Raw genomic sequence first — 20,099 nt, 5'->3', positions numbered from 1 at the left:
ATCAGGGCCGCCTAGCAAGACATTATTTTCCACTGAAACAATTTGGGTGTTTAGATACCAGCTTGGCTTCTGTCACCTGCTCTCCTGCAGCAGAAGACTCACACACACACACACACACACACACACACACACACACACACACACACACACGCACACACACACAGTCATTGACAAGTCTGGGAAAGTATGAAGAATGTACAAAGCACCATCAGGCTGCAATGCTGCATCCAACCTGGAGGAAAAGATCAGTAACTGCTGGCAAGCGGTTATTAAGAGATACATCCTCAGCCTGCGGGCGTCTAAAAGTTCTCTCTCTCTCTCTCTCCTCAGCCTGCGGGCATCTAAAAGTTCTCTCTCTCTTGCGCGCTCTCTCTCTCTCCCTCACAAAACACTACAGACCAACATCTCAGAGATGGGTGCACTCAGACAGCCTTTGGAGTATTATTACACACTTGACTGAGCAAAGAGCCTGACTGACCAACTGTTAGGATCCCTCTTCAACCACAGGGCAGGCGGAAAGGGGCAGATATCTGTTGTGATGCTTCCAGTACAACTGCCGTGTACGAGGCACAGTGACGGGACTTATGTGACTGGGGGCTACATAAACAAAAATCCAGAATGTCAATTTATCTCTGTATATGTGAGATAAATTGGGTGCCGCAGGGGCTAAAACACCTGCCCACCACCGTGGGGGGTCTAGGGGTTCAAATCCGCCGCAGTACATACTGTATACACCATATTTTATACTTTGGCTATTCAAAAATAGCAGATATACAAGATCATAGCGCGGCACCGAGTGCTGCGCTATGAGTTTGTAGATCTGCTATTTTTTTTTTATCCCTGGCACAAAATATTTTTGAGATGGGGAGGTCCGCAGCCAAACACATATCATTTTGGGGGTCCTTGACATGAAAACGTTTGAGAACCACTGCAGTAGGGTACAACAGCAGTGGCAACACAGCCATGTGTGGGAAGGAGGAATTGGCCATAATGACTAAATTGGGAGAAAACATTTTTTTGGTGGATTTGTCTCCTGCTACGTTATGAACCATCCAGACCTCTCAGGTCATCTGGGACAGGTCTGTTTTCTGTCCCCAGAGACAAAAGTAAACATGGAGAAGCAGCTATAGCGTTAGGTTTTTATGCACCACATTATGTAAAGCAACGGAATGTTGTACTGTGCCCAAGACAGAGTTCCCCTTGGGGACAATACGGTTGAAGTTTGAACCTTGATACCTGGAACAAACTCCCAGAAAACTGCAGGTCTGCTACAGCTCTGTCCTTTTAACCCATAAAGACCGGGAACGCGTCATTTTAGATTTCTATGTCTATTCAAAAATAGCAGATATACAAGTTTGTAGCGCGGCACTCGAAAAATCGTGAACATTTTGTGCAAATCTTTGAATATATGTATTTTTTTTAAAGCGAACATTTGTAACTCAAATCTTTGCTTCTGAGGGTCCCTGGAACAACATATTTTGAGATGGGGGTCCACAGCCATATACATTTCGGGGGTTCCTTGACATGAAAAAGTTTGAGAACCACTGATATAGCAACATACATTTCTTTTTCAAAAAACGTAGGATTTAGAAGACATTTGTAGAATCGGCCTCAGGCCTTAAAGGGTTAAATCAAAGCTGAAGACTTCTCTGTTTGCCATTGCCTTTTACTTAAGTTTTTTGATTCACTACTTGTGCTGCACTGTAACTTTATTCTGATATTTTGATCCGTTTTATTCGAGCTTATTCTTGTGTTCTTTTAACATTAACTGTTTAATTGTATTCAAGTGTACTTTTAATGATGGCTTTCAATTGGACTGTCATAATTCTCTTATTGTCTTGTGTAAACCACTTTGAATTGCCTTGTTGTTGAAAATAAATAAATAAACTTGAGTGAAACTTGGACTGAACACAGGCAGTGGCACTTAAAATGTTGAAGATTAAAAGGATCTTAGGACTTGTAGGACTTTTCACACGTTTTCACGCTCCACAAACCTCACAATTGTATATCGTTGCCGTCGGGTGGAAACCTTGTATGTCAAAAACCATCCTATTTTTTTTAATTATTTTAAAACATTTTAAAATTGTGAAAATAGCCGATCTACAAGCTCACAACGGTGAACACGTCACATCACGACACGTTGTGAGCTTGTAGATCTATTTTCACTACTTTTGTGAGACTCTTGTATGATGTATGACATTAACCCATTAAAACTGGGAAAGCATCTGCCTTTATTTATATTTATATATATATATATATATATATATATATATATATATATATATATATATATATATAACTGAATCTACCTCAGATCTTAATGGGTTAATTTATGACAATAACATAAAAAGTTGAAATCTGGAAATACAAGGTCTCTGCCTGACGGCAACTATACCCTTATAACTCTCATCTCACACCTCCTTTCACTCTAGTGAAAGAATAGAGTCACCTGCAGAGTCGTGAAGTGAAAATAACAGAATTGTGAGCTTGTAGAGTGGCTATTTTCGGCATACGACAAAGTATAAATCAGGCTCCACGTTACAGAAGAATTAATCGTTACGTTTTTTCCAACCCTCTCAGGGCAGACACTACACTCAAGAGTAGTTTTAAGAGGAAAGTTAATAGAATATGTTCTGTATACAATGTCATACAGCCTCCTAAACAATAGACATTTGTATTTCCTATATTGCACATAACTGACATATCTCACAATGAAAAATAAGAGTTAATAGGACTTTTTTGTGTAGATTAGCTTTTTAAGTATAATTCGTACCATAGGCATGCTAGTGAATACTTCATAGGGCATGCAGCACTATAGCATAATAGCATCCATTTTGATTTTCTTTTTTAAAGATAGCGTAGCTACACATCTTGTCTAGAATTACATCGTGGACAAAATGGACCAAAGGAATTAATTTAAAAAAAAAAGGTATAAAATAACTACAGTATGCACTGCAAAATGTATCTCTTTAACAATCAAACAATCAAAACTCAGGTGGCAGTAAATAAGTCTTTGGTGAACTGATAATTAAGCACGCAACATTAGATTAACAAATTGAATTCTCTTAAGATCAACTTTGACAGTATTGCTAATAGTAAGTTAGTGGGTGCCATAAGCAAGCGTTTGTAGTAGCTAAGCTAGAAATGTTTATCTCTTTAGTCAATTAACAAATTAGATTGTATAATATCAGGCGACATTGCTGGTATGACAACCTGACAGGTCTCAGAAATGAATTTCAGTTAGTCCATGAAGATTATGCAGTATAGTTCTGGTCCTTTTGCTAAATGGAATTGGCAAAGAGTTCTGCAATTTCCGGGTTAATACTTTAATCAATTGCTCTACATCAGACAAATTAGCTTCACAACCCTTTGAAACAAGCTACTAACAAAAAGGACAAACTACACGCTTGCCCCATTGTGCTACTTTTCAGGCCTTCAGCTTGACTGAGAGATACAATACATCAGTCTATTACTACAGACATGGAATGCTATGAAGTAGAGAAGAAGACAGTGCTTGCTGGGCAGTGGTACAGAATGGAACCATATTATGGCAGACTGGACCTGGACAAGGGCTATAGAGACACTTGAGGGAATACTTAAGATGCTGGAGGTACACTACGGCAGTTCTCCCCCATTATCCCATTCAGGTGTAAGCTTCACAAAATCAGAGAAACACAGTTATACTATTATTACCGAAGGAGTAAAATAAAAAAATAAAAAAACAGATAAAATGTGCACACGTCAATAAAGACATTCACTCTGCTTGGAGAGGCATTGCCCCATCTAGCCTTAAATGGACTGAGCACAAGAAAGGCAGAGACTTGGCTAGTGAGTACATAAATCCTTCACTGGACTTCACTGAAGAAAAATGGCAGGAGAAAGACGAGATGTGCTGAAGGAAACTGGGATTACAGCAGAGTCATATAACGTTTGGCCCCAGGAGGGACCACTGGCGTTGTTGGCTTGTCCAGGGCGACATCCAGCGGAGGCCAAAGTCACTGGGAGGAATGCTAGCGCGCACACACACAAACACGTCCTTATGCACTTTACTCTTGACAAAGACAGCAGCGGACAACCATATGGCCATAAAGGGCAAACTCTCCTTGCATCCTTCGTTTGACTTTCCTCCTGACAGGGGACGGCTGCAAACTCTGTGGTGCTGCTCTATTTCCACTGAGTCAGCTTCTTGGCAGTTGGAGCTGATTCAGCCGTTCCTGAATGCTGATAAAATTATAGTTGTGTGTTTTCATCAATATTATAGTGAATCTATATGTGAATCTAAAAGGATAGTAAATTGTTCTTACTTGCATGAACGGCAGTTTGAGCATAAAGTTAGCAATTGGTGGTCCCTATATGTTGTTAATATTCATTATTACTGGTTAGGCTACTATTTGGCTATTGTTTTGCGAGCAGGACGACTACAGAACAGTCACACAAGACTTGACTCCATGCAGACACGGAAAATGACCCTAATAAAGTGGGATGGCAGTTCTACGATAACAGCCAGTCCATTGGGAGCAGGAGATTATGAGGACCTCCCTACTGATCCCACCACCTCTCAATCAGCCTTACTAATCTGCTCTGGATTCCCATACCGGGGCACTTAATGTCCAGTACGGCAGAGAGAGTAAACCCTTTACCCCCTCCCATTTACAGTCCATCTCAAGATAACCATCCTGCTCGGGTTATACATCTGTACGCATCTTAGTGATGTTAACGTAGTTGGTATTGGTCTGGGTGCAGTTGCCCGTCTTCATCTGCTCTGGGGGTAAATCCTCGGTGCTGCGGTTCTCCGCTTCCTGGATCTCCATGTAGTCAGATTTACTGAGAGTGGATCCGCTGCCATTACTCCTGCCGTTTTTCTTCAGATCCTCAGCTGAGTCGGCCTTGCTGGGGATGTTCAGGTACTGTGCCTGCTCCTCGCCCTCCGTCTCCCTGTGATAGAAGTAGTTGAAGTTGGAGACGATGACAGGCACGGGCAGGGCGATGGTCAGCACGCCAGCGATGGCACAAAGAGAGCCCACTATCTTTCCCCCGATGGTGGTGGGGACCATATCACCATAGCCCACAGTAGTCATGGTGACGACAGCCCACCAGAAGGCCTCTGGGATGCTGCTGAACTGGGAATCTGATTCATCTGCTTCTGCGAAATAGACAGCGCTGGAGAAGAGGATGACTCCGATGAAGAGGAAGAAGATGAGCAGGCCCAGCTCACGCATGCTGGCCTTCAGAGTCTGGCCCAGGATCTGGAGACCCTTGGAGTGACGCGAGAGCTTGAAGATACGGAACACCCGGACCAGACGGATGACACGGAGGATAGCCAGTGACATGGCCTGCTGGCCCCCCTGGCCATCCTCTGGTCTCTCCGCCAGCTCCGTGCCCAGCGTGATGAAGTAGGGTATGATGGCAACGATATCAATGATGTTCATGATGTTGCCGAAAAACCCGGCCTTGCTGGGACAGGCAAAGAACCGGACAAGGAACTCAAACGAGAACCAGATGATGCAGAGGGTCTCCAAGATGAAGAATGGATCAGTGAAATAGGTGGAGTGGTAGGTGGTGATGGTATAGTTGCCGACTGTGATTACTGTGCTCACGGTGTCCTCGTCGTTTCGGAAGACAGGCAGTGTCTCCAGGCAGAAGCTGACGATAGAGATGAGTATTACCATAACAGAGATGATGGCGATGATACGAGCAGGACCCGAGCTCTCTGGGTATTCAAAGAGAAGCCACACCTGTCTCTGGAACTCATTCTCTGGCAGTGGCCGCTCTTCCTCCTTTATGAAGCCCTCATCCTCTCTGAAGATCTCGATAGCCTCGTCGCCCAGCTCATAAAACCGAATCTCCTCAGAGAATATGTCTAGGGTTACGTTAACTGGCCGGCGTAACCTCCCTCCCGACTGGTAGTAATACAGAATAGCATCAAAACTTGGCCGGTTCCGGTCGAAAAAGTACTCGTTCCTGAGAGGATCAAAGTACCTCATCCTCTTCTTGGGGTCCCCCAGCAGGGTCTCCGGGAACTGGGAGAGGGTCTTGAGCTGGGTCTCGAAGCGTAAGCCAGAGATGTTGATGACCACCCGCTCGCAGCACTCGTGGTCCGGTTCTGGATCGTACTGGTCGTGAGGCTGGCCCGGATGTGCTGCTGCCTCATCCACAGGGTCGCCCGTGGCGACCGTCATAGTGTAGGCCGATGGAACCTGCAGCTTTCAGACAGGGTGGTGCCACCCCTGGGCACCAGGAGATAAGGCCTTCACACAGATACTGTCTGCCGTACAGACAGAACTGCCTCTGATGAGCTATAACAAAGGACAGAGAACAGAGATGTTAATGCGTATCCTTACATTTTAATACCCTTGCACTGAAAAGCCTTGCAAACATTAAAACGTGTAAGGCTTCCTTTCATACACAAGTAGGAAAATATGCACAGATCAATAGGGTATCAGAGCAACGTGTGTTGTGACACATCGTGACGGCTGAGCATGTACAGTGTATATCTATTTTGGCCAAATATTCGCCCCCGATTATGGAGGCTAAGATTCATGTGTTTAAACGGCGAGGTTTAACCGCACAAACAAAAATAAGTTTTACTCTCATGTACCTGTACACAAGATGTAACAATAAAGCACAACCTTGAACAAAAAAAGCTGTCCTGTAAAACACTGAGGCCTTTACAGCCGTACAGCTGGATCTCCTCCCAGGAATCTGTAACTCAAAGTACATGTGTGTTGGAGTGCATGTTAGTGCATGTGAGTGTACGCATACTCAGTGTGTGTGTGTGTGTGTGTGTGTGTGTGTGTGTGTGTGTGTGTGTGTGTGTGTGTGTGTGTGTGTGTGTGTGTGTTTTCAGTGCGGCTGATAGCATCAACAAGGCAACAAGGCCAATCAAACAACTCTCACTGATTGGATGATTGTAGTCCTGCATAGCCAGACGATCAGAGAAAGCTCCGCCTATACTGTCTGGTGAAGTGATATTTAAACTCAATGAATTCAGTTCTAGTGCATTCATTGATCTTTCCAAGATCTTTTTGAAAATAGCAGATCTACAAGCTCACAACGCGACACGTGTGAGCTTGTAGATCGGCTATTTTCGAATAGTATATAGGTTTGCTCATATGGTGGCCTGGTTGCTTCTTTTGGGCTTGTTTTCATAGACCTGGTTGCTCATTTCTCTCACAAAATCTGGCGACACTGATTGGGACAGTATCAAAGCAGTTGGATGGCCCAATGGATTTAGATTATTCAATATCTCTGATCGTCTGGCTATGCCAGACGATCAGAGGATAATTGAATCATGAGTTGTCACTTTCACTGTAAACTGAGTGAATTATTGGATTCCACAGAAAACTGTGGAATCTGTGTGTGTGTCTGTGTGTCATTAGAATTCAGGGACCCTCTAGTGCAGTAGGTTAATACGTATGTTACCACCACCACCCTCCAAATTCCATTCAGTTCTAGGCTGTTCGTTCACTGATATAATAAGTGAACATGTACCATGATGTGTATTTTTCCATTGACACAGACAAAGTAGCAAGTAGGATCTATTCTACAAGTGAATACTTCTTATTTCATGTATTGCTTGTTACTCTGGAATCATTTCCAGTGGTGGAAAGTAACCAAGTACATTTACTCAAGTACTGTACTTAAGTCCAATTTTGATTTTTTTACTTTGCTGGAGTACAATTTTCAATACTTTTACTTCTACTCCACTACATCTCAAAAGGTAAATACGGTACTTTTACTCCACTATAATTATTTGAAAACTTTAGTTACTAGTTACTTTGAAGAGAGTTTGTAATAATAATCCAAATTTACAGACCTATACTCTTTGGCAATTTGAAAATAGCCGATCTACAAGTTCACAACGCGTTGCTTTGTGACGCGTTATGAGCTTGTAGATCTGCTATCTTCAAAACATTTGTATACGTTTGAACACTTAACACCTTCTGCATAATGAGTACTTTTACTTTTGGTACTTTAAGTAAATTTTTATGCCAATACTTTTGTACTTTTACTCAAGTAGATTTTGAATACCAAACTTGTACTTGTAACAAACTATTTCTACAATAGGGTTTTGATACTTTTACTTAAGTAAAAATTGTGATTACTTCTTCCATCACTGATCATTTCCAGTCTGTAGTTGACAGGTTAACCACTTGAAACCCGAGCATGGCTGATCTGCAAGCTCACAACGCATTTGCAGCACAACGTGTTGTGGACTTGTAGATCGGCTATTTACAGCTAAGCTATTTAGTGTAGAGAGGGCAGGGGGGGAAAAAAGGCGCAGTGAGCCTATTATTATAGAGCCCTGGGGCATTCCAGTCAACTAAGTATGGAGTTTAAGTGGTTAATGATTAATATTGTCAATTAAAGTAAATTGGCCCGTTAAAAAGTTATCAATAAAAGCAATCATAAAGAAACTCGGATATTGAAAGTGAGCTAGAGCATCGCGGTTGAAAATAATAACACTGAGGGGAGTGGAGAGTGTTGGGGGGGGGGGGGGGGGTGGGGGGGAGAGATAACCATTTGAGAGCATTGGCTCCAATGCGTCTGTGTGTATTAGGTTATGAGTTTCTCTCTCATGTGACCACATTGTAGGATCAATATGCTTCCCAGTAATACTATATCAGTTCTCATAGTGTGCAATTACAACCAACAAATCTGATTAAATGCTGAGTGCCTCATATAGTCTATGAGATGGATTTTCTTGTCTCCATAACTATAAAATGCACCCATGCCCATTACAGCACAACATAGTCTACATTATTAGCTGGGGAGACTCAATAAATGATCCTTGAACTATAGATTACATTTTGCCACATTGTATCCTGGTAAAACAGGTGTAAACCAAGGACAGCTGCGAAATGCATTATTAAACAGCTCTGGATGAAATATTAACATGCAGACAAATTGGCTTGAAAGTGCACCGCTGTTGTTGTGATTTAATGGCTGAAACTGGTCTGGCACTGACAATACAGCCTACTACAGGATATAGGCCTACAACCCAACTTCATTGATTCATTATATTTTTACACTTGCTTTGGCAATGTAAATGTATGTTTTCTCATGCCAATAAAGCTCCTTTGAATTGAATTGAAAATGGAATTGATAATTACTACACAAACCTACAGGATAACCCAACTTCAAAGATAGCCTAATATAACAGTATAGGTCTATCAGGAATTAAGTTATTTCAAATGTATGGAGTTACTACCAACCAACAGATGTGTGATTTGGCAGTATAGGCTATATCCAAAGACATGCAGCCTACGTTAAACCCATTAAAACCAGGAAAACGTCTGTGTCATTTTTGATTTTTGCATTGGCTATTAAAAAAGAAATAATCTGCTATTTTTGAAAAAATAAATAAAAATCGTGCAAGTGTGAGAACTACTGATTTAGAAGGCATTAAGGCATGTGTCGAATCGGCCTCTTGGTTAAGTGTGAGTGAGCATGAACAAATCAAAACAGCCTACCTGTTCACACAGCAGGATGCCACTGTAGTTTTGTTGACAGCTGTGGCCTGGTCCTCCTCAGGTCAATAGGCCTGCAGAAGCATTTGGGCCCAATTGTCCAGTAGATCCGTTCCCTCTCCACGGTCAAGGATCAGCAAGCTCTTGTTGTCAACATGTATCACCCGAAGGCAGCCCCAGGTTGGGCTACTGCAGCCCCAGCACAAGGAGAGGAAGAGGGGATAAGAGGTGGGGATGCCTCCCACCAAGCTCCCCTCTCTGGGCTGACCTGCAGACACACACAGCTCTGGTCGTGGTGGTGGGGCCCCGGGGGGTGCAGGCTGCAGCTGGCAGAGGGAGACCCTGCTGTGGTGGGGAATATACTGTGTGATTGTCTCATAGCAATCTTAAAAATGGACCAAAACATGCTTGGATCAGCAAAGCCTGACACCCCCCTTCAATCTGACACCGCCTACATCAACAGAACAAGATAGTCCTCCTGGGGTCTGATAAGAAGGGAGTCTGGGGGAGATGTTGCTAGCAGTGGGTTATTTATTTCACTAGAAGCAGCACCCATGTTATTTATTTCACTAGAAGCAGCACCCATGTTATTTATTTTACTAGAAGCAGCACCCATGTTATTTATTTCACTAGAAGCAGCACCCATGCTGCCACAGATCTCATCTCATCTAGAGACTAGAGTCAAATCACCTGTTTGAGCCCCAAACAGCTCCTTATTTATTCCGCTGGAAGATGTTGCGTTTTTATCTCAATACACAATTAATATATGTTTTCTCTTCAAAAAACGCTTTATCTGATGGGGGAATAGCCAATTTCACGAATTAGATCCTTATTTTCACAACCCATTCCATGGACAAATGCTGTGATTTTTTTATGTTAGTATCAATGGGTGAAAAAAAGACATTTTTTTTCCCATTAATTGATTAATTAATTGAGTACAAAACATACATTTACCACTTTAGCCCTATTTAAACTTTGGCTATTTGAAAATAGCAGATCTACAAGACACGTTGCATCTGTGAGCTTGTAGTTCTGCTAATGTCATTAATTGATATTTTCCGTTTGAGACAAAACAGCCAAGTTCATGCATGGGGCGTGATGTGAATGTGTGATTAGCCTTAAATCGGTAACAATGTTGCCGTTTGTTGCCTGTGATCAGCCTTTAATGAATCGGTCATAATGTAGCGGTTAATTGTTGCCATGGGGCAAAGCGATAGATCAGCCATAAATCGTTATGATGTAGCAGTTTGTTGCCAGGGCAAAGCGCGCAGTGAGTGAGTGAGTGCGTGTAGTTCGGACACAGTAGCAGGTGCGCAGACAGACAGATAGATAGACAGACATGCTCCAGACAGACAGACATGCTCAAGACATCGCAAAGCGTCTTCGGAACAAACAATAATGGAATCCATGCACTATAGCACATTTCCTGTTGTCCATACTAACAGTACGATCGCAGATTAAAGGACAAGACATTCACCCTGTTCCACAGTGTGTTGTAGAGACGCATGTAGGGGGTCGATCCAATGTGTCTCCTCACAAAAAAAAACAGGCTTTTTAAAACAGATCGCCACCGCGGCGACGGGATTTGGAAGGAAACTCCTTTATTTGTGTCCTCCTCCCTTTCCTTCCACCGACCGTTGGAACGGTTGTCTCATCTCATCACGACCACCTGTTTGCGGGCCACGTCTCTCCATGTCTCTCATGATGATTCACTGTAGTTCAGTTGGTCGGGCTGTGACGGGGCTGCAGTTGGACATTGCATCGCATACAAAGAGCCCCGTGTTCTGTGTGTGTCTGTGCCGTGCGCGTCGTGCGCTCCTCCTCAGCCACTCCTATCTGAGACATGGAGCTTCAGTGAAACCGTTAAAGGGAACGCAGCTTTCCCAGCCACAACACGCTGGGAACGGCGTTTACAGGATAGCTGGGCACCAAGCAAGGAAGAGTGGGTCCCTTCCTCTGTGTTAAATTGGCTATTTGTATCCAAAATGTTAAACAATTAAATGTTTGGAAAATCTAAAGTAAAGTATACATGATTCTAACATGCTTAAAATTTGACAATTAAGGAATTACAATTTCTACAATTGCTACAAAACCTGTATATCCAATTTTGGGGCATAAACAAGAAGTTGAAGGGTAAAATTGAGTCTGATAATGATGTACCATGCATGTTCACATCATACATGCTTTACATTACTTACCATTTTTCTAATTTTTTATAATATAATTTTCTAATATATATATATTTTTTTGACGAAATAGCCAATTTTACATCGAGGTGCCCAGATGTCCCTAGTGCCCACTTATATCATGTATCCCTCCCCATAACTCAGTGTAGAAATAAAAACCAAATGGACCCGTATCTCAGAGTTACAGACCTGTAAGGGTCCATTTTGTATCCCCTTAAGGAACCCTGAGGGTCCCTGGATCCCACTTTGAGAAATAGTCAGTAGCCTGAAGTGGTTTTCAAGGTGCTGTCCAGGGACCCACAGGGGTCCTTGAGGGGGGAGGAGTAGGGGGGGGGGCAGCCAAAGTTAAAGATTTACTATAATTCCATTAACTTGAAACATAAAAGTATGAGTGCATGACTATTCTATCAATAGTCTATTTCTCGTACAATTATAACAATTAGTGACTTTAATTTGAATCTCAATTTTCGTTTCATGTCAGCGTCCCTACCTCCCTATGACAAAAATTAATTAGAAATGGGAGTCCATGGCTAATGAAAGCAGTGGCAGAAAAAATACTCAAATGTTTTACTTAAGTAAAAGTATTAATACTGCAATGTAGAAACACTTTGCTACAAGTAAAAGTGCGGAATTCAAAATTGACTTGAGTTAAAGTATGGGTATCAAAATGTCCAAAAAGTAGAAAGTAGTATGCAGAATGTCCCATTTCACAAGTTTTGGCATCCATAGTCCATAGCTAATGCAAGTCACTGGGGGTTTGTGACAATGTTTTTGGTATTTGTCTCTTTTTTTTAAACTTTGGATGTGTTTTATTCACTGTTTACACAGGGGGTTTGTAACATGAAAAAAGTTAGAAAACCCCTGGCCTATGCTATGGCCTTTATCTAAAAGACAAAAACAACTTTTCAAGATTCTCCAAAAGTTGAACCTGTGGTGAGAACCCTGTGGTGAAAACCTAAATGCAGGGCAACAAGGCAAGCAGACTAAGCTGTGATCAAAACCCAAGATTGTGCGTTTTGATACAGGTGACACACACAGGTAACAAAGACAAGAAACTGTCAGACATAAACTAACACATGTAACACAATTAATTGATCCAACAAGGACAGACATGGGGACCAAGACTCCTGATACACATGAGTGATTACAAACGACAAAAGAATGGCACACAATGAGTGATAGGGACGAAAGAATGTGTGATAAATAGAGACAAGAGATGAGGCACACACAGTCTCAACCTTGAAAGTAACCGCCCCATCCCCACCCCCACCCCCCGGGACGGCTCCGGACGTCCCACAATGTCCATGAGGAAGAGGCATGCGTGTGGACTATAGACGAGAATGGAAAAGAGCGGACTGGGGCTTGGGAGCACAGGTAAAAAAAAAAAAAAACGGGGCAAAGGAAAGGGGCTGAACACCCCGTAGCATTCTTAAAATGCCAGACACGAAAGGAAATTGAGACAGGGACCGAAGTGACACTGGACAGGACAGTCAGCGCTTTCATAATCTCTCAGGACAGAATGGGTTCCCAGATTGGCGCTTTCACAACCAGGATTTCTAGGAGAGATACCAGAATTTACACAAGCAGGACATCACAATCGACCAGCCGGTGCTTCAATAGTATTCACACCAGACAGCATGCCAAAGCAACACCCCCCCAAAAGTGTCAAGGTTGATGCGTGACGCAAGGATGACGTATAACTTAGTGTTCATCTCTATCAACCATCGATCTGTCCGTTTGTCTGCCAGCCTGCCTGTACCCTTCTGGGGGCCCATGGAACAAAATATATTGAGATGGAGGCGGCCAAATATAATTTTGTGGGTCCTTCACATGACACTGTGTGTGTGTGTGTGTGTGTGTGTGTGTGTGTGTGTGTGTGTGTGTGTGTGTGTGTGTGTGTGTGTGTGTGTGTGTGTGTGTGTGTGTGTGCGAGTGTGCGTGCATGCGTGTGTGTCTGTGGTTAAATTGAGGATGCTAAAGCAGCTTGAGCTTGCATGGCATTGCAGTGTGGTGTTTAATGCATGCATAATGCACAAGGCAGGCACTCATACATTACGTGATTTGTTGTCTGTGAGTTAATAGTGTAGACAACCCATCACCACAATCCTTACTGCTCTGTCCGGTTACACACACACATTTGTATTACTATACAGTCAGGAACACTCACGTCAAAGTAGATTTAACCATTTATTGCCCATAGGGATACAATATCAAAAAATTTGGGGGCCCCTTTTTGGGGGGGCCCTTTTTCGGCCGCACGGCTTGTCTGCTGCGGGGGTTGCTGTGTCAGTCTTTTTACCAAAGAATGCATGCAGAGAGGTCTGCTTCCTTTTCATTTTAACTCACTGTTCACAAGTAAATAAAACGGGGTGCTCCTTCCATTCCGACATCTCACCACTCCGACTAGTGGCTTCCGCGTGCGGTTATGGTTAGGGTTAGGGTTAGGTATAGGGTTCGTCAACGTCGGAAAGGCGACATGTCGGAAAGGAGAAATGCACCCAAATAAAACAGCCTGTCTGCTATTGAAAAAACGCGCCCCTGCTGCTTGCTAATTAACAATAATGCATTACACCTGTGTTGAACCTGGGATTCCCAGGCTGGGCCTGGGAATATACCATTTGACAAGATAGGGGAGAATAGGGGAGATACAAGCAGTTGTGAAGAATGAAATACCCTGTGAAAGCAATCATTTTGCATTGGTAGTTATTTTACTGAAATGTAATAACAGAATAATCAACGCAGATAGACAGAGACATTCATGGATTTATTTTTTATTTAAAAAGAAAAAAATATATATATATATAATATTTTTTTTTTTCTTTTTTTTTTCCTGGAGCCAGGGTATGGCAGCTGCCATAGCCTGCCATACCCAATTGACGCCTCTGGGCTAGGCTGATGTTTCAGCTGACTGACAGCCGTGTCCTGCATGAAATAACGCTATGCTTCATTTGTGAGGTCACCAACAATTTAGGATGGCAATTTTTAACCATGACCCTAAAGCTGAAAATTGGTGATCTACAAGCTCACAACGCATCATTTCAACGCATTCAATCAGGGATAACTCTAACCACACACATTAAACCTAGAGGTTAGGTTTAGAGTCTTAATCCATCCTGAATCTTTGTCCAATTGTAAATCCAACTCTAAAAATCTTTCTTGACCATAAAAACAACAATTTCTCCTGTGCGGACCATGGACAATTGTTCTCACAATGTCTATACTTATACTCTATAAATTACACTATACTAGCACACACACACACACACACACACACACACACACACACACACACACACACACACACACACACACACACACACACACACACACACACACACACACATGGGTGCAATGCTCATGGGACGGCCTTGCATGCCGTGCAGGAACCTATTTGACCAGGAGCACCTCAACAAAGTTTACAAAGGCTCCCGACTCACACCAGGCGAATTAACATAGGAATGAGCCTAAGATGCATATCAATTGTCCATTGTGTGACCTGTAGTGTAGGTGTTAAGCGACGTGCGCGTCACGTCATTAAAATACAGTGCAACCACGTTCCAATTCAGCATTGCAACACTGCACACACACACACACACACACACACACACACACACACACACACACACACACACACACACACACACACACACACACACACACACACACACACACACACACACAATTCAAAGGGCTTTATTGGCATGAGAAAACATACACACACACACACACACACACACACACACACACACACACACACACACACACACACACACACACACACACACACACACACAGACACACACACACACACACACACACACACACACACACACACACACACACACACACACACACACATTCCAGCAGCACTGTATCTCCCTCTCCATATGAATTGTCCTCTGTTCAAACACAACAAACAATCATCGAGATGAAAGAGAAGATAAAACACTGCTAATGTCAAAGTATGCAAATGAGCTTTGGATACGTATCACATCATACAATGATGTGTGACATCATTTTAACCAATCGCAGGCCTTCATAGAGGGCCATGCCCTGCCTCATTCAGTGAGTGGGTGATGATACTTCATTACAGTAATATGATTTATTAACATTAGTTAGATCAAGCACCGCTCTGGACAGCAACAAATTGGATCACAGCAGTGAGTGATTTTCTCCTGTTATCGTCCCTCAACTTCTGTAGTTTTTCTTTTGCCTTTTGCCTTACTATTTTTTTATTCACATTAACAACCTTTATAGTTCACCCAGGCAGAACAAGTAGAGCTGCAAAGATTTGTAATGGCTTCCAGATCTATTTGTTTATTTGTGGCGGACAATCCACATAAACATATGGCAAAACAAATAGCTATATGCTAATTTACTGTACATTCCTGGGTGGGAGTTGTCAGTATCATCAAAGCGAAATCAAGGGATCACTGTATAAATAATCACAGTGAAATCACACACAATATATCAATCTTTTTTTTGTACTCCTCTGCACAAAAAGTCTATCTAGCCTTTATTGCTTTTAAAATGCCTCATTATGCCTTTTATGCCTTATAGCACTTTGAATTGCCTTTCTGTATGAAATATGTTAAAATATATAAATAAACTTGCCTTGCCTCACAGTATCCTTTCATCATCACTTGTCATCCCTTGGCTATATAAGCCTGCATCTGGTTGTGCGTGCGTGCGTGCGTGCGTGCGTGCGTGCGTGCGTGCGTGCGTGCGTGCGTGCGTGCGTGCGTGCGTGCGTGCGTGCGTTTGATGAGCGTTTGTACTATGCTTGTTAGTGTTTGATACTGCATCTGTGTGTATTATTCAGGATATAACATACAGTAGGTGAACAAATGCATAGACACAGAAACACATATACTCACATGCATACCATGTGTGCAAAAGGACAAAAAGCTTTCGCATATAGCAATGTCTATTCATACACCCTATGACACGCACACACGCACACACACACACGCACACACGCACGCACACACACACACACACCTGTTGGGTTGTATTTGAGGGAGAGAACTAATCTTGCAGTCAATCTCCAGCATCTTTGTGTCCCTCCTCTTGTGCCTGGAGGCTGAGAGTGGAACAGACACCCAGATACGTCTCTGTTCAGAGAGAGAGGGATGGACTGGGGTGGGGGGGGGGGAGCACAGAGTCCTCAATGCTCTAGAGACTCGGAATGGAAAGCATTTCGATCATGTCACAGTCAAGGACTGCTGCGCTGGTGGCATGCAGCATGCTCTGCACAGAGCTGATGATAATGGGTGAACCAGTCAAGCCCCAAGGACCTTTGTGACAGTGGTGGGAGAAGTTACTTAAGGGACGACTTCACCCATGTTCAACCTATCTTCACGTGATTGTTTAGTTTTTTTTTTAACGCAAGAACAATGGCTTCCACTATGCTAACTTCCCAGGAATAGAAAGCCTGCAGTTTATACATAACTATGGAGTTGTCAAATAACTGTAGTGGAGTAAAAAATTACTATATTTGCCTCTGAGATGTAGTGGAGTACACTAGAAGGTAAATAGACCTGTCTTCATCCCGTGGGGGAAATTCAGTCATGCACCAGAAGGCACCACAGCAGTTGAAGTACAGATAAAAAAGTAAGATAAGTATTATACGATACAGCAAAGGTAGCGTCACCAAAACTAGGTTTCAAAAGAAGAACAAGTTCACAACAGTCGTTGTTCAACAGTCTTGTTCTGAAACTGTTCAGAAATCTGGTGAACTGGTCCTTGATACTCGATAGGCCTAGGCTACTGATACAGGGGATTCCCATCGTGTCAAACAGGGAACGCATGGTCAGATAATAATGCCCCAGCTCGTCAGTATAGTACACATTGAGAGTGAAAATATGTTTTTCATTTGCATTTTGTTTTTACACAGCTGTCTCTGAATCACTCTGCCCTCCATGTGTAACGGGCTAATCAAGTGACTCAGTGCCTGTAGGCTATACCATTAAAATCATTCAAATTCTAAACTCTGTCTCCGATCTGGATTCTCTCTCACCCCCCCCCCCTGTCCTCAGTAGAATGACACCATTGATTTTGGGGTTTGGTTCAGTCGACCAGACCAAACGGAACCTCCTGGAAGAACTTTTTAGAATGTTGTCTAACTCAGACACAGAGCAAAGCACATCCCCCCACTCCAAGCAGGTATGCATATTTCCAAAACCACTCAATCAATTGACTTTACACTTGGTGGGTCTATTGCTTAGGACCCAATAAAGATCACAAAATCCCCACCAACAATTATGTGTATAACTTACCAAAAAGTTAAGTTAAAGTACCTCACAACTTTACTTAAGTACAGTCATTTGTGATGAAGTTTTTGACACTTGTACATGTTGCAGGCAGGCTGAGATGGATGCCTAGCCGCGTTTGGAACCTCACCCTCCACGACAGCTCCGAGTTGAGGTCCCGCTTCGTAGGGTGCCGGCAGAGTGTGACATAGGCCAACAGTACAGATTTTTACCTTTTCCCGCGCATTGTATCCAAAAAGTAAAGGTAGTCCTCCCTGCTCACAGATGTTTCCAATTTTAGCGCAAAAGAAAATGTAAGCGACGGGTTGAAACAAGCGTTTAAATCACTTTTTTAGTGGACACACACAACCTTTACATCTTCACTGACACGTGCTTATGGATCCCACCGCTTTTCTAGGGAGACCGGCTGTGATTGGCCAGTAGTCGCTGTGATTGACAGTTCTTCCTTCCTAGCGTTTTTGCAACAATGCCTAAACCTTACCTTAACCCTAACCTCAGTAAAACTATGCCTAAACCTTACCTTAACCCTAACCTCAGTAAAACTATGCCTAAACCTTACCTTAACCCTAACCTCAGTAAAACTATGCCTAAACCTAACCTTAACCCTAACCTCAGTAAAACTACGCCTAAACCTTACCTTAACCCTAACCTCAGTAAAACTATGCCTAAACCTAACCTTAACCCTAACCTCAGTAAAACTACGCCTAAACCTTACCTTAACCCTAACCTCAGTAAAACTATGCCTGCCAGGAAGCCAATCAGACACAGGTAAGGTGCGGGTATAACATTGGTGGAATCCATAATTTAGCTTCACTGACAGTGAATGAATGCTAATGAGCGGAGGCTCGTTAAGAAATGGCACGCAGCTGAGACCTCTGTCCTAGTGTTGTGATTCATCTTCCACCACCATGTGCATGATAATCATCCATAACCCTGTTTAACTACAGTAGAAGCAAGGGGATCGAGACCTCTCCTTATAGCTGCACGTGGTAGCATCTTTTATTTAAACACTTTCTCACACCCGCCGTTGCATCAAACAGTTGAGGAGTCTGGACAGATTTGACCAGTGATGGAAGAAGTACTCACATGTTTTACTTAAGTAAAAGTATCAATACTGCAACGTAGATACTCTGTTACAAGTAGAAGTCCCATATTCAAAATGTTTGAGTAAAAGTAGCCTACAAAAGTATCGGCATTGTGAGCTTGTAGCAATGCATGTATGTCGTCATTAGGTAAAATCCACATGGTAAATCAACATAGGAAAAGTAGTCTGCATAGGAAACACGAAGGAAGCTAACTGACGGTCAAAGGAGAGTGCTCCAGTGTGGCAGGCCATGCATGTGTTCAGGCATTGTTCAACAGTCTGACGGTAGCTGGGTGGAAACTACTTCAGAAATCTGGTGAGCTGGCCTTTGATACTTGATACTGATACAGGGGATTCCCATCGCCTCAAACAGGGGACGCACGGTCAGATAATAATACCCCAGCTCGTCAGTAGCCTATAGTCCAACTTTTCATTTTGTTTTTACACAGCTGTCTCTGAATCACTCTGCCCTGTGTAACGGCTAATCAGATGACTCAGTACCTGTATACCATTAAGCAATGACTGGTTCAAATTCTAAACTCTGTCTCCGATCTGGATTCTCTCTCTCCCCTGGCCTCAGTAGAATGACACCATTGATTTTGGAGTTCGGTTCAGTCGACCAGACCAAATGGAACCTCCTGGAGGAACTTTTTAGAATGTTATCCAACTCAGCCACCGGGCAAAGCACTGAGGATGCCCCCCCCCCTGCAGACTTAAGCCTCATTCATACTTAGTTGCATGCTGGTGTTGCATGCAGTAAATAGCAGATCTACAAGCTCACAACAAGCTTGTAGATCTGCTATTTACTGAGCCCGACACCGCACTGAGCCCAACACGGCACGCAACTAAGTATAAATGAGGCTTTACTGCAGGGACTGTGCCACGTGGTTGCAGTTGCATGCCTGGAGCATTTCCTGTTTATCTTCTGAACCAGTGTTACCCACCCTGGGGAGGGGCGGTGCCAAAGATCACAGGGGTGGGTGGGTGGGTGGGGAGGGGGTGGTCGGGTGTGTGAGGCCTTGTCTGTTTGGAGGTGGTCTTGAAATGTTCAACATGTTGCACACAAAACGAACTAATTATTTATTTT

At 43.0% G+C, this 20,099-nt stretch overlaps 2 protein-coding genes across 2 annotated transcripts in view; both read right to left on the bottom strand.

The window, feature by feature from the left end:
* Nucleotides 1-2,782, bottom strand: part of LOC308096372 (potassium voltage-gated channel subfamily A member 2-like) — a gene marked incomplete at both ends in the record, with an annotated part of 40,575 nt that extends 37,793 nt beyond the window's left edge. Inside the window, one exon of the mRNA XM_080443796.1 lies at nt 2,774-2,782. Within this exon, the coding sequence (XP_080299922.1) occupies nt 2,774-2,782 (9 nt within the window). The remainder of the gene's footprint in view (nt 1-2,773) is intronic.
* On the bottom strand, nt 2,331-11,246 carry LOC308096313 (potassium voltage-gated channel subfamily A member 2-like). Its single transcript, XM_080443708.1, has 3 exons — nt 10,948-11,246; nt 9,474-9,815; nt 2,331-6,296 (listed from the first exon to the last, which is right to left on the bottom strand). The coding sequence occupies exon 3, from the start codon at nt 6,177-6,179 to the stop codon at nt 4,686-4,688; it is 1,494 nt and encodes a 497-aa protein (XP_080299834.1). The 5' UTR covers nt 6,180-6,296; nt 9,474-9,815; nt 10,948-11,246; the 3' UTR covers nt 2,331-4,685.
* Nucleotides 11,247-20,099: the final 8,853 nt, after the last annotated feature.

Source organism: Gymnoscopelus braueri, assembly GCF_963280865.1.
Source record: "Gymnoscopelus braueri genome assembly, chromosome: 12".
Classification (NCBI taxonomy): domain Eukaryota; kingdom Metazoa; phylum Chordata; class Actinopteri; order Myctophiformes; family Myctophidae; genus Gymnoscopelus; species Gymnoscopelus braueri.
Note: the sequence above shows the minus strand (reverse complement) of the source record. Positions and strands in the feature narration are given on the sequence as shown.